This window comes from Tribolium castaneum, chromosome 9 (genome assembly GCF_031307605.1).
Source record: "Tribolium castaneum strain GA2 chromosome 9, icTriCast1.1, whole genome shotgun sequence".
In the NCBI taxonomy this organism is placed as follows: domain Eukaryota; kingdom Metazoa; phylum Arthropoda; class Insecta; order Coleoptera; family Tenebrionidae; genus Tribolium; species Tribolium castaneum.
Genome location: NC_087402.1, coordinates 511256 through 525850, shown reverse-complemented (window position 1 = coordinate 525850; position 14595 = coordinate 511256). Strand labels below are relative to the sequence as shown.

General features: G+C 33.4%; 3 protein-coding genes, 1 long non-coding RNA gene and 1 other non-coding gene across 7 annotated transcripts in view; 2 read left to right on the top strand and 3 right to left on the bottom strand.

Annotated features, from left to right (window-relative positions):
- spri (sprint) overlaps positions 1 to 14595 on the top strand; it is a 69075-nt gene that overhangs the window by 4993 nt on the left and 49487 nt on the right. For 2 of the 3 annotated variants that reach the window (XM_008193322.3, XM_064358804.1), the window contains exon 3: positions 4881 to 4984. In XM_008193322.3, the coding sequence (XP_008191544.1) occupies positions 4881 to 4984 (104 nt within the window). Of the gene's footprint in view, positions 1 to 722; positions 814 to 4880; positions 4985 to 14595 lie in introns of those variants that run through there. The other variant, XM_008193323.3, reaches the window with a different exon arrangement.
- On the bottom strand, positions 174 to 776 carry LOC107397778 (uncharacterized). Its single transcript, XR_001574806.2, has 2 exons — positions 660 to 776; positions 174 to 611 (listed from the first exon to the last, which is right to left on the bottom strand). It is a non-coding gene; the product is annotated as an uncharacterized LOC107397778 (long non-coding RNA).
- TRNAY-GUA (transfer RNA tyrosine (anticodon GUA)) lies at positions 326 to 415 on the top strand. Its single transcript is given in 2 exon segments — positions 326 to 362; positions 380 to 415. It is a non-coding gene; the product is annotated as a tRNA-Tyr (tRNA).
- Positions 2295 to 2936, bottom strand: LOC107397777 (uncharacterized). The gene is made up of 2 exons (XM_015979219.2): positions 2749 to 2936; positions 2295 to 2703 (listed from the first exon to the last, which is right to left on the bottom strand). Exons 1-2 carry the CDS (start codon positions 2829 to 2831, stop codon positions 2340 to 2342), a joined length of 447 nt encoding a protein of 148 aa, XP_015834705.1. The 5' UTR covers positions 2832 to 2936; the 3' UTR covers positions 2295 to 2339.
- Positions 6248 to 6866, bottom strand: LOC100141947 (attacin 2). Its single transcript, XM_001809585.4, has 2 exons — positions 6728 to 6866; positions 6248 to 6679 (listed from the first exon to the last, which is right to left on the bottom strand). The coding sequence occupies exons 1-2, from the start codon at positions 6796 to 6798 to the stop codon at positions 6313 to 6315; spliced, it is 438 nt and encodes a 145-aa protein (XP_001809637.1). The 5' UTR covers positions 6799 to 6866; the 3' UTR covers positions 6248 to 6312.

Here is a 14595-nt window from a genome sequence, read left to right as displayed (position 1 = left end):
GTTTTTTTACAGTCGAGGTAAAACATTGTAAAAATAGTAAAAAACGCCGGGTTTTGCTTTATTTTACTTAAAATGGTTTTAATTCGTAATTAACGCAAAATAAATTAATAAAAATTGGACAAGTAATTGACAGGTGCTAAGACATACGTTGCGAAGCCAGCTTTTTCGAATAATTGTCATCCACGTTACCATTTTAATAAATCACAATAAAAATATCAAAATAATACATAATTAAGATTCATGATAATTGTTAATTAAATTAAAAATCAAAAATTAAATTGTCGTGGCGGTTTTTATCCAGCTTGTGGGCTAAACCGAGCAACAACCTTCGATAGCTCAGTTGGTAGAGCGGTGGACTGTAGTGGCATCAAACGTGGCTATCCATAGGTCGCTGGTTCAAATCCGGCTCGAAGGAAACTTTTTTTTTCATATTTTGTTGTTGTTTTGCCCATTTCTTTTCCACCAAGTTAATAAATTCCAATAAACCGTGTCACTAACCGTCGTTTCGCCAACCCAACACCTGTCCATCTTAACCAGCATGACCATAAGGTCGAAAATGGTAAACACCATGGAAATTATAGCTCGCGTGGCACGCGAAGCACCATGTGCGTCTGAAAAACTCAACTTCAGTTGGCGCTCACCGGCCACTAACACTCGACCGTTTTAAATCTAATTAAACCGAGAAAATGGCGTTTTCATTAATAAAACCACCCTTTGTGCTGTTATTGTGTTGGTTTGTGGAATTAAAAAAAGTGCATTTTGTGCTGTGAGTGATTACCACAAAGTCAAAAATAGATGGCCGACTATTACGGGGTAATTTCGATGATTTTGCGTTAAAATAATTAATTACTAGGCTAGAACCAAGGCCAGCGTGCTACTAGTCAACAAAACGATTAAACATTTCTTGCGCAACCTTGGTAATTGCGGGAAATTGGCGAGACAAAGAAACGAGGACAATAGTTTTTGATTTTTCCGAAGCATTGATAAGGAAGTATGTAACTAGGGCTGATAAGAGCAAGTGTTTCATAATAATGAGAGCTATTTATACAACGTTTGGGTGTGTTCCAATATTCTTGGTGTTTATAATTGTCGGAACAAAATAAATAAACCCAAAGCTTTGTGTTTGATGATTTCCGGGTTTGGAACCGTAATTTAGGTACAAATTGTTGTAGCGACTGCACTTTTATTGATACATGTGTGTGCGAGGAGTGTGTAAAAGGGGATTCCGACTGATGGGGGCGTCTATTCACGCTCCACTGCTTACCGGTGACTCATCGTGCCCTTTCCTGCCTCCACTGCACAAAACCACATTGTCTCGTGTCATGTTAATGGATTTTTAAGAATGGGATTGTTCGCATTGTTGCCCAAATGACGATTTTTTATTTCACATTTTTATTGAAATAAAATAAAATTCAAATCCTACTGTAATAACAGTTTCCGAAATAAAAGCAAAAAAACAAAAAAAGGCTGCTTTAACCCCCTCCCCCTCCTCGAGCTCGCCTCCCAACCTCGGGGACTACGCAAGTGTAAAGGAAGCTTTAAAAAAAACTCCAACTCTCTAGGGATTTTTTTTCACCGATTTGTTTAATTTGACTGGGCTATATTATAAAAAAAAATATTGCGCCTGTAATATGCCACCAACAATACACATTCCGATACAAACTCGATTACAAATTTTGAAAAATTGAATAGGATACCTTGTTTCTAAACATTTAGAAGGTTTTTGTTAATTAGTGAATAAGATAAATATATTATACATTTTCCAGCCATAGATTTGACTGTTTAAAATAACCTGGAATCACTGAGATCTACGTCTGAGCGGGGTGTTTAGTGCGTAGTTTTCTTAGATTGGTAGGATTGGCACTATTCCCGCGCTTGTAATCCTCCGCCAATTTTCACCTGTCATATTTTGTGGTCTTATTTCGTTTGTAGAGTGTTAATAATCGTTTTTAGTTCGTGTTCTACCAATTATTTATCGTTGATAGTGGATTTGTTTTTGGTCACTTGAAGATTTTACAATGTTTGTCAGGTAAATGCAAATATTCCTAGTTGATTATTATTAGGAGCCTAATCCTAAACACTGTGATTCACCAAACGGAAAAATAAACCATTTTAAAGCAAAAACTAAAATTTGGTCGTACTACTTGAATCGCGGAGTGCTAAATATTGACTTGTTATTGGCTGAAAGTACTAAATAAAGAATTATTTTGTCCAATACGAACGCTTGTGCTCGTTAGAATATGGTTGTAAACCTCATTGCGTTAATATTTTCTTGGCGCCACTGCAAATAAAACTCTCATCGTTTGTGTATTTATTTGAGAAACGATTTGTTGCCACAATTAGAGCGTTGTTTTGACCACTGCACCCAGCACAGGTCTGCTGCTCCCTTCAGGCCCACCGAAATGTTGCCCATAGACAACACCCACATTGACTGCGTTTTTTTTCCCTAGATAGATATTTCTAGCCGATTTCGCCCCAACTTGAACACCCTTATACCCTTCGTTAAAAATCTGGGCTTCAAATGTGTTTTTTTTCACTTTATTGCGATACATAATCGCTCCCCCGATTGCCATTGGGTCATTATTGAGCAAATTCTTGTCCACAATTACGGAACCTTCAAGTTGGTATTTGGGGTTTTCGATGAGATTGCTCCGGTAGGCCATTTCGAGGACGCCAGAGTTGGGAAATGACCACGATATTCCGCTAGTCACATGTTTAGGGAAAAAATCGCAAAATTTTAATTTTTACCTGTCTTTCTTCAGCGCTTTCAAGCCGGGATGTTGGTCAGGTTTGGCCAAGTTTAAAGCCAGTAAAATGAGGAAAAGCTTCATTTTGTGAAAGTGTTTTGATTTGAAATGAGTTTTTGTCAAGTCGAGAGCTATTAAAATAGAGATGGGCACTTTCACACCTATTTGCCAACTTTGTAGCACAATTATAAAGTCAGTGTTTATAGCTTATTGTTTAGAACGTTTTGATTAAGTTGGATGGTTTTCTAAATTAAAATGATAAGACCGATATTCTCTTTGCAATTCCGCTTCACCTAACTACAGTATAAACTATTTATTTGTAGCTTCTGTTGGTTTAAATTGAATCTTTTTAATGGGCTCTGTTAATAATGCAATTATTTTTTTTTAAGTTCAAAACACGAGATAAATGATTATAGAGACCGTTTCTTTTTTAAGGACTTTCCTTGAAACTCGAAATAAATTTGTAAAAATGTAAATATCTGACACCTTTTTTATTTTTCCTAAATTCCTAAATTGACTTGAATCCTAAAAGTGTTTTAAACATCCTACAGTTGTACTATGTATTTAACCTTCTTAATTTAAAATAGGGTTTTTTCAGTTTTTTTATTATCTATTTAATAATAATAATAATAATAATAATTTATTTGTGGCAGTAAAACAGTTACAATAGAATTAGTTACCACAAGGAAAAAAATCCGATAACAAAATTAAATTTTTCTACAAGTTGTTTCTACCACAAATTGAACCAAAAGGCAGCAAAGCTGATCAAGGTTTTGGTCCAGACAATAAATGAGAACTAACAAAAAATTAAAATAAACATAGAAAAATTTCGAATTTTTCAGTTTAATACTAGTTATTTTATTTTACATCTAGAAATTTTGTATTTTTTTGTTTTTCAATCTCATAATTTCTTAGTGTTTCAAAAACGGTTTTTAGTTAGTCAGTTTGTTAGCATTAAAATTACTTTGTCAGTTTTAGAACTTTTAATTTTTGTATGGGAAATAGTTTCTTTTCTTTTCTTTTCCATCAATTCGATAGTTTTCTGATTTTCTCAGTTTTGCAGTCACTTTTTTCTTCAGAATTTCAGACTCACTGTTTTTTTTTGTGTTTTTCTTTTCTTTACAATCCTTACAAAAAACCGAACTTATTTTACAACAGCAAACTTAGGACCACGATTTTTTTGTATTTCGTTTTACTTGTTTTACTAATGGAATTTATTCCAATAAAAATTATGTTTTTATTTTTCTTGCAGTAGAAATTAATGAAAAATTCTAAAAAGTTTTTCTCATTTTTTATATTTTTTAGCGTTGTATTTTTGTTTTAGTTGTTGTCCAGCTTGGCCACAGACCTGGACAACATGCTCAGCGAGCTGTGTACAACCCCTCCGCCTCCATACGACCGCCTTTCAGACAAATTTTAAGGGGGGGGTGTTAACTTTTTTTTAATGTTTTTTATTTTCTCATTTACGGCTAAACTATTCTAAAAAGTGGAACTATTTTGATTCATATCTATGCAAAATGATCCGGGGAATCGATTGGCATCGAGAAAATTACGAAATTCCGAATAGTTTTTTAGTTATGAATTTTTTAAAATTTCACCAATTTTTGCATTTATCAGCAATTTGCTCGAAAACTATAAGTCGGAGAACAATAATCTTTTTTGAAAAAAATAGATAATTTAAAGAGCTTTCCAACGATAATACACTTCAAGGGGTTATCTCTGATAGTTCCGGAGCTATTGCTCGACAAATGTTCCGGGTACCCAAAATCGACAAAAATTGCGACGAAAATTGAAAAAATCAAATATCAAAAAATCGAATATATGGACTTTTTGTGGACTTTTAACAACTCTAGAGGGACGTAAAGTCATATAAAAGTCCATAAAAGTATACTAGAACAGTCTCACTATTTTTGTGTTTTTCTTTTCTTTACAATCCTTACAAAAAACCGAACTTATTTTACAACAGCAAATTTAGGACCAATATTTTTTTGTATTTCGTTTTACTTGTTTTAGTAATGGAATTTATTACAATAAAAATTATGTTTTCATTTTTCTTGCAGTAGAAATTAATGAAAAATTCTAAAAAGTTTTTCTCATTTTTTATATTTGTTTAGCGTTGTATTTTTGTTTTAGTTGTTGTCCAGCTTGGCCACAGACCTGGACAACATGCTCAGCGAGCTGTGTACAACTCCTCCGCCTCCTTACGACCGCCTCTCAGACAGCGAGCTCCACACAAGGTGAGTCCGTCTTGTCTTTTTCCCCCGAATTAGGAAAAGTGTCAGTCAGTGCTATTACGTGGAAACGACACATCGTTTATTTCAATTTTCTTGTCGTTTTGTTTATTACTCCAGATAATGATTAATCGTATTAAGCGTGTGATGTATGGAAGCGAGCAAAGAAAAAATACACTCTTGGAATATTGCCCCAAGGGTCGGAATTCTATTCGTACATATCGGAAAATAAAATGCGCTAAGGGACATAATCCCATCCCTCTTCTATCAAGGGGATGCGGAAATGATCAAGAAGTCACCTCGATTTTTCACGAGATGGAAAATTTTATTTAGAGTCGCACAATGTACATATTCAGGCAATTTTTCGCGTAATAAATCACATTTAGAGAATTTTATATACGAAAAAACGTCATTAACCACAACAAATTGAATTCGAACACAGTTGGAGCTTTTTCTATGTTCAGGAGCGAATCGTATCATGTTTGAATTATCGAATTAGTGGTTGGGCACGTATTGCTTGTTTAATTTCCCTGTTATTTTATAATGCTTATTAAGTCCCGTTTGCAAAACACAAATCTGATTATTGGACGAATCCGGGGGCGGTATTAATGGAAATGTTTACTTTATGTTTCGGTAAACAGAGGGCACAATTTTAAGAGGGGCTCAAGGTGAGCTCTGTTGATTAAATGAGACTGTTTTAAATATTCCCAGCAACAAGTTGGGAAAAACTGGACTTGGACGAAATCTTACTAGTTTATCCCGAAATAGGATTAAACATATACACGTCGTTGTTTATTGACTGTGCTATTTTTAGCACCAGTTATTTTATTACACAAACCTTGAACTCGAACAAACTGTGATTGTCTTCCGAAACAATTCAATTAAAATTGTGCGGAAGGGGAATTATTTATTGGCTAGTATTTGCAAATTCCGGAATTGATTACGGCTGGACTCCGGATTTAGCAGCTAAATTATAAAATATTTTGATAGTCCTACCCGCCAATAATTTCAATGAACCGGAAGTCGAATAAAATAATCGAACCGATTTCCCAGTGGGAACCTGGATGTAATCAGGCGTCTAGACTAGCTTTCACGAAATTTTTACCTGATCGATTATGACTTGGTTAAAAGTTCGGCGAGTCTGCGACTCAATTCACCCGAGGATAGTAAAATATTTTACTACTGTTTAATATTGGATGAAGTTTTTTTTTCCGCTACTTTGTTACAAGAAAGGAAAGGTGGGAATGAATGTTTGTTTCGTAAAAATGCTTTTTTGTGATATCACATTTTATTGTTATTTAGAAACAATATTTAAGGAAAAATAAATAGTTTTTTTAAAACCTTCCTCGGACGAAGCCTCCAAACACTGGCTCGCTCCGGCCCCCAAGTCCCCCGAACCTCTGACCATAGCTGACCCCAGCATCCCAGGCACTGTTTTTATCTTTGAAAAAATTTCTGGATGCTTCAACGCCGACTTGAGTGCCAAAACGGCCCGCATTAACTGCTTCCACTCCCAAGCCAGTATTGCTTGGTTTATTTTGATAATCAACTCTTCCTCCAAGCAAAGTTGGGGCATCTTTATTGACGAAATTCTTCTGAACTTGTCCAGTTGCATCGACGCGGTGGTTTGCATTTTCGAAGACTTTTTCACGGTGTTGTAGTTTGAGGATTCCGGGGTCTTGTACCTTCCATTTAGTTTCCCTAAACGAGGAAAATTCAAATTATTTTTTAGAGAGTTGTAAGTTTTACCTTTGGTCGTTTGGCGGAGCGGCTGAGGCAAGGGCCAGGAAGGCGAGTGCAAAAATTACGATTTTTTGCATTTTGTGTTAGTTGTTGGGTTGTCTTGGTTGAATGACTGAGGAGAAGTTGGTTTGGTGGGTTTTTATAGTGTCAGAAGTGTGATTCCCTGAGCGAAAAACCGAGATCACGAACTTGAAATAATAACATGAGATAAGTGATTAAGCGCGCTCGGAAATTGTATTTTACATTTCGTTCTATCTTAAATGCAGATTAATTTTTTCTATTTCTTGTGCTCTTTAATTGAATAAATTACCGTTCAGGGGAATGTTCCTTTGTTACAGAATTCCGACTTCTGGTCTTGTAATGTAATAATGTGAGTCATCAGATGACTGTTTCAATTTTTCCAATTGCGAGTGTTATTGTATTGTTCGTGTGTATATAAGGGAATCATTTTCATAATTTATTATTATCTTTGTGATTTACAACACGTTGCACGCATATAGCATTCATAATAAGTTTCAGTTACTTAATTACACTCCGCAAAATAGTCAAATTTTGGGTTAATTCAAAGGGAAAAATTAAACACTAGGTGAAAATAATAATTTCTAAGTAAAAGTAGTAAACGCTAGGTAATTAACCGTAGAATTTACTGGAACAAACCGTTTTCTTTTACGGCTTTCAGTTTTTCAGTTATGAATTTTTTTATATTTAGTGTTTACACATTTTTCAATTTTATTATTTTCTCACTTTACGGCAAAACTATTCAAAAATGTGGAACTATTTTTATCCATACCTACGCAAAATGATCCGGGGAATCGACTGGCATCAAAAGAATTGCCAAATTCCCAATAGTTTTTTAGTTATGAATTTTTTAAAATTTCACCAATTTTTGCATTTATCAGCAATTTGCTCGAAAAGTATAAGTCGGAGAACAATAATCTTTTTTGAAAAAAATAGATAATTTAAAGAGCTTTCCAACGATAATACACTTCATGGGGTTATCTCTGATAGTTCCGGAGCTATTGCTCGACAAATGTTCCGGGTACCCAAAATTGACAAAAATCGCGACGAAAATTGAAAAAATCAAATATCAAAAAATCGAATATATGGACTTTTTGTGGACTTTTAACAACTCTAGAGGGATGTAAAGTCATATAAAAGTCCATAAAAGGATACTAGAACGAGTTTTAAAAAAAAATTTTTTTTCACCTTTTTGAAGGTAAGTGACTCAGGAAATTTTAAGCAAAAAATTTTAAATTTTTAATTCTTGTGAAAAATTGATATAATATGTAAAATGAGCCGTAGAATTCAGTGGAACAAACCGCAGTGCTCTACGACTTTTAGTTTTTTTTTTATGAATTTTTTTAGTGAAAAACTTTGATCGCCTCTGTAGCCGGAACCGTTGCCCGGAGCGGCTCCGGGTTTAATCGAAAAAATAGAGAAAATTAGGCGCTATCAGATGGTTTTTTGTTCGTTGCTCTAAGTTTTACAGTTTCCGAGAAAAACGCAAAAAAAGGTTTCCATTTTCGCTTTTTTTCAATTTTCAACCGCCAATTACGGCCAAACTATTCGAGTTATCGAAAAACGGAAAAATCGAGGACAACCGGAATAAAAAGCTCTACAAAATGGCATAGGACTCAAGGCGATATCGCAAAAAATTTTTCAATTTTTAAACGCCGATTACGGCCAAACTAAAAGAGCTAGGAGAAAAGGCTTTTTTAGATCGGAAAGAGCACATCAAAATCTATAAGATAGAATCGGTTTTATTTGATTTTGAGACACTTTAAAAAATGACCGATTTTAAGGGGGGGGTGTTAACTTTTTTTTAATTTTTTTTATTTTCTCTTTTACGGCTAAACTATTCTAAAAAGTGGAACTATTTTGATCCATATCTATGCAAAATGATCCGGGGAATCGATTGGCATCGAGAAAATTACGAAATTCCGAATAGTTTTTTAGTTATGAATTTTTTAAAATTTCACCAATTTTTGCATTTATCAGCAATTTGCTCGAAAACTATAAGTCGGAGAACAATAATCTTTTTTGAAAAAAATAGATAATTTAAAGAGCTTTCCAACGATAATACACTTCATGGGGTTATCTCTGATAGTTCCGGAGCTATTGCTCGACAAATGTTCCGGGTACCCAAAATCGACAAAAATTGCGACGAAAATTGAAAAAATCAAATATCAAAAAATCGAATATATGGACTTTTTGTGGACTTTTAACAACTCTAGAGGAATGTAAAGTCATATAAAAGTCCATAAAAGGATACTAGAACGAGTTTTAAAAAAAAATTTTTTTTCACCTTTTTGAAGGTAAGTGTATTATTACTCAGGAAATTTTAGCAAAAAAATTGAAAATTTTAAATCTCGTGAAAAGTTGGTATAATACAGAAAATGAGCCGCTGAATTCAATGGAACAAACCGCATTGCTCTACGACTTTTAGTTTTCGAGTTATGAATTTTTTTAATGAATAAAATTTTTCACTATGACAAATGGCTACCCTAAATTTAGGCAAAAATTTTTAAATTTTTAATTGTTGTGAAAAATTGATATATTATGTAAAATGAGCCGTAGAATTCAACCGAACAAACCGCATTGCTCTACGACTTTTAGTTTTTTTTTTATGAATTTTTTTAGTGAAAAACTTTAATCGCCTCTGTAGCCGGAACCGTTGCCCGGAGCGGCTCCGGGTTTGGTCGAAAAAATAGATAAAATTAAGCGCTATCAGATGTTTTTTTGTTCGTTGCTCTAAGTCTTACAGTTTCCGAGAAAAACGCAAAAAAAGGTTTCCATTTTCACTTTTTTTCAATTTTCAACCGCCAATTACGGCGAAACTATTAGAGTTATCGAGAAACGGAAAAATGGAGGACAACCGGAATAAAAAACTCTACAAAATGGCATAGGACTCAAGGCGATATCTCGCAAAAAATTTTTCAATTTTCAAACGCCGATTACGGCCAAACTAAAAGAGCTAGGAGAAAATGCTTTTTTAGATTGGAAAGAGCACATCAAAATCTATAAGATAGAATCGGTTTTATTTGATTTAGAGACACTTTAAAAATTGACCGATTTTAAGGGGGGGGTGTTAACTTTTTTTTAATTTTTTTTATTTTCTCATTTTTGGCTAAACTATTCGAAAAAGTGGAACTATTTTGATCCATTCCTATGCAAAATGATCCGGGGAATCGATTGGCATCGAGAAAATTGCCAAATTCCCAATAGTTTTTTAGTTATGAATTTTTTAAAATTTTACCAATTTTTGCATTTGTCTCCAATTTGCTCGAAAACTATTAGTCGGAGAACAATCATTTTTTTTGAAAAAGATAGATAATTTAAAGAGCTTTCCAACGATAATACACTTCATGGGGTTATCTCTGATAGTTCCGGAGCTATTGCTTGACAAAAGTTCCGGGTACCCAAAATCGACAAAAACTGCGACGAAAATTGAAAAATCAAACTTCTAAAAATCGAACATATGGACTTTTTGTGGACTAAAAACAACTTTTGTGGGTTGTTAAGACATGTAGAAGTCCATAAAAATTTACTGGAGTGAGTTTAAAAAAAAAATTTTTTTTCACCTCTTTGAAGTTAAGTGTATTATTACTCAGGAAATTTTAGCAAAAAAATTGAAAATTTTAAATCTCGTGAAAAGTTGGTATAATACAGAAAATGAGCCGCTGAATTCAATGGAACAAACCGCATTGCTCTACGACTTTTAGTTTTCGAGTTATGAATTTTTTTAATGAATAAAATTTTTCACTATGACAAATGGCTACCCTAAATTTAGGCAAAAATTTTTAAATTTTTAATTGTTGTGAAAAATTGATATATTATGTAAAATGAGCCGTAGAATTCAACCGAATAAACCGCATTGCTCTACGACTTTTAGTTTTTTTTTTATGAATTTTTTTAGTGAAAAACTTTAATCGCCTCTGTAGCCGGAACCGTTGCCCGGAGCGGCTCCGGGTTTGGTCGAAAAAATAGATAAAATTAAGCGCTATCAGATGTTTTTTTGTTCGTTGCTCTAAGTCTTACAGTTTCCGAGAAAAACGCAAAAAAAGGTTTCCATTTTCACTTTTTTTCAATTTTCAACCGCCAATTACGGCGAAACTATTAGAGTTATCGAGAAACGGAAAAATGGAGGACAACCGGAATAAAAAACTCTACAAAATGGCATAGGACTCAAGGCGATATCTCGCAAAAAATTTTTCAATTTTCAAACGCCGATTACGGCCAAACTAAAAGAGCTAGGAGAAAATGCTTTTTTAGATTGGAAAGAGCACATCAAAATCTATAAGATAGAATCGGTTTTATTTGATTTAGAGACACTTTAAAAATTGACCGATTTTAAGGGGGGGGTGTTAACTTTTTTTTAATTTTTTTTATTTTCTCATTTTTGGCTAAACTATTCGAAAAAGTGGAACTATTTTGATCCATTCCTATGCAAAATGATCCGGGGAATCGATTGGCATCGAGAAAATTGCCAAATTCCCAATAGTTTTTTAGTTATGAATTTTTTAAAATTTTACCAATTTTTGCATTTGTCTCCAATTTGCTCGAAAACTATTAGTCGGAGAACAATAATTTTTTTTGAAAAAGATAGATAATTTAAAGAGCTTTCCAACGATAATACACTTCATGGGGTTATCTCTGATAGTTCCGGAGCTATTGCTTGACAAAAGTTCCGGGTACCCAAAATCGACAAAAACTGCGACGAAAATTGAAAAATCAAACTTCTAAAAATCGAACATATGGACTTTTTGTGGACTAAAAACAACTTTTGTGGGTTGTTAAGACATGTAGAAGTCCATAAAAATTTACTGGAGTGAGTTTAAAAAAAAATTTTTTTTCACCTCTTTGAAGTTAAGTGTATTATTACTCAGGAAATTTTAGCAAAAAAATTGAAAATTTTAAATCTCGTGAAAAGTTGGTATAATACAGAAAAAGAGCCGCTGAATTCAATGGAACAAACCGCATTGCTCTACGACTTTTAGTTTTCGAGTTATGAATTTTTTTAATGAATAAAATTTTTCACTATGACAAATGGCTACCCTAAATTTAGGCAAAAATTTTTAAATTTTTAATTGTTGTGAAAAATTGATATATTATGTAAAATGAGCCGTAGAATTCAACCGAACAAACCGCATTGCTCTACGACTTTTAGTTTTTTTTTTATGAATTTTTTTAGTGAAAAACTTTAATCGCCTCTGTAGCCGGAACCGTTGCCCGGAGCGGCTCCGGGTTTGGTCGAAAAAATAGATAAAATTAAGCGCTATCAGATGTTTTTTTGTTCGTTGCTCTAAGTCTTACAGTTTCCGAGAAAAACGCAAAAAAAGGTTTCCATTTTCACTTTTTTTCAATTTTCAACCGCCAATTACGGCGAAACTATTAGAGTTATCGAGAAACGGAAAAATGGAGGACAACCGGAATAAAAAACTCTACAAAATGGCATAGGACTCAAGGCGATATCTCGCAAAAAATTTTTCAATTTTCAAACGCCGATTACGGCCAAACTAAAAGAGCTAGGAGAAAATGCTTTTTTAGATTGGAAAGAGCACATCAAAATCTATAAGATAGAATCGGTTTTATTTGATTTAGAGACACTTTAAAAATTGACCGATTTTAAGGGGGGGGTGTTAACTTTTTTTTAATTTTTTTTATTTTCTCATTTTTGGCTAAACTATTCGAAAAAGTGGAACTATTTTGATCCATTCCTATGCAAAATGATCCGGGGAATCGATTGGCATCGAGAAAATTGCCAAATTCCCAATAGTTTTTTAGTTATGAATTTTTTAAAATTTTACCAATTTTTGCATTTGTCTCCAATTTGCTCGAAAACTATTAGTCGGAGAACAATAATTTTTTTTGAAAAAGATAGATAATTTAAAGAGCTTTCCAACGATAATACACTTCATGGGGTTATCTCTGATAGTTCCGGAGCTATTGCTTGACAAAAGTTCCGGGTACCCAAAATCGACAAAAACTGCGACGAAAATTGAAAAATCAAACTTCTAAAAATCGAACATATGGACTTTTTGTGGACTAAAAACAACTTTTGTGGGTTGTTAAGACATGTAGAAGTCTATAAAAATTTACTGGAGTGAGTTTAAAAAAAAAATTTTTTTCACCTCTTTGAAGTTAAGTGTATTATTTACTCAGGAAATTTTAGCAAAAAAATTGAAAATTTTAAATCTCATGAAAAGTTGGTATAATACAGAAAAAGAGCCGCTGAATTCAATAGAACAAACCGCATTGCTCTACGACTTTTAGTTTTCGAGTTATGAATTTTTTTAATGAATAAAATTTTTCACTATGACAAATGGCTACCCTAAATTTAGGCAAAAATTTTTAAATTTTTAATTGTTGTGAAAAATTGATATATTATGTAAAATGAGCCGTAGAATTCAACCGAACAAACCGCATTGCTCTACGACTTTTAGTTTTTTTTTTATGAATTTTTTTAGTGAAAAACTTTAATCGCCTCTGTAGCCGGAACCGTTGCCCGGAGCGGCTCCGGGTTTGGTCGAAAAAATAGATAAAATTAAGCGCTATCAGATGTTTTTTTGTTCGTTGCTCTAAGTCTTACAGTTTCCGAGAAAAACGCAAAAAAAGGTTTCCATTTTCACTTTTTTTCAATTTTCAACCGCCAATTACGGCGAAACTATTAGAGTTATCGAGAAACGGAAAAATGGAGGACAACCGGAATAAAAAACTCTACAAAATGGCATAGGACTCAAGGCGATATCTCGCAAAAAATTTTTCAATTTTCAAACGCCGATTACGGCCAAACTAAAAGAGCTAGGAGAAAATGCTTTTTTAGATTGGAAAGAGCACATCAAAATCTATAAGATAGAATCGGTTTTATTTGATTTAGAGACACTTTAAAAATTGACCGATTTTAAGGGGGGGGTGTTAACTTTTTTTTAATTTTTTTTATTTTCTCATTTTTGGCTAAACTATTCGAAAAAGTGGAACTATTTTGATCCATTCCTATGCAAAATGATCCGGGGAATCGATTGGCATCGAGAAAATTGCCAAATTCCCAATAGTTTTTTAGTTATGAATTTTTTAAAATTTTACCAATTTTTGCATTTGTCTCCAATTTGCTCGAAAACTATTAGTCGGAGAACAATAATTTTTTTTGAAAAAGATAGATAATTTAAAGAGCTTTCCAACGATAATACACTTCATGGGGTTATCTCTGATAGTTCCGGAGCTATTGCTTGACAAAAGTTCCGGGTACCCAAAATCGACAAAAACTGCGACGAAAATTGAAAAATCAAACTTCTAAAAATCGAACATATGGACTTTTTGTGGACTAAAAACAACTTTTGTGGGTTGTTAAGACATGTAGAAGTCCATAAAAATTTACTGGAGTGAGTTTAAAAAAAAATTTTTTTTCACCTCTTTGAAGTTAAGTGTATTACTCAGGAAATTTTAGCAAAAAAATTGAAAATTTTAAATCTCGTGAAAAGTTGGTATAATACAGAAAAAGAGCCGCTGAATTCAATAGAACAAACCGCATTGCTCTACGACTTTTAGTTTTCGAGTTATGAATTTTTTTAATGAATAAAATTTTTCACTATGACAAATGGCTACCCTAAATTTAGGCAAAAATTTTTAAATTTTTAATTGTTGTGAAAAATTGATATATTATGTAAAATGAGCCGTAGAATTCAACCGAACAAACCGCAGTGCTCTACGACTTTTAGTTTTTTTTTTATGAATTTTTTTAGTGAAAAACTTTGATCGCCTCTGTAGCCGGAACCGTTGCCCGGAGCGGCTCCGGGTTTAATCGAAAAAATAGAGAAAATTAGGCGCTATCAGATGGTTTTTTGTTCGTTGCTCTAAGTCTTACAGTTTCCGAGAAA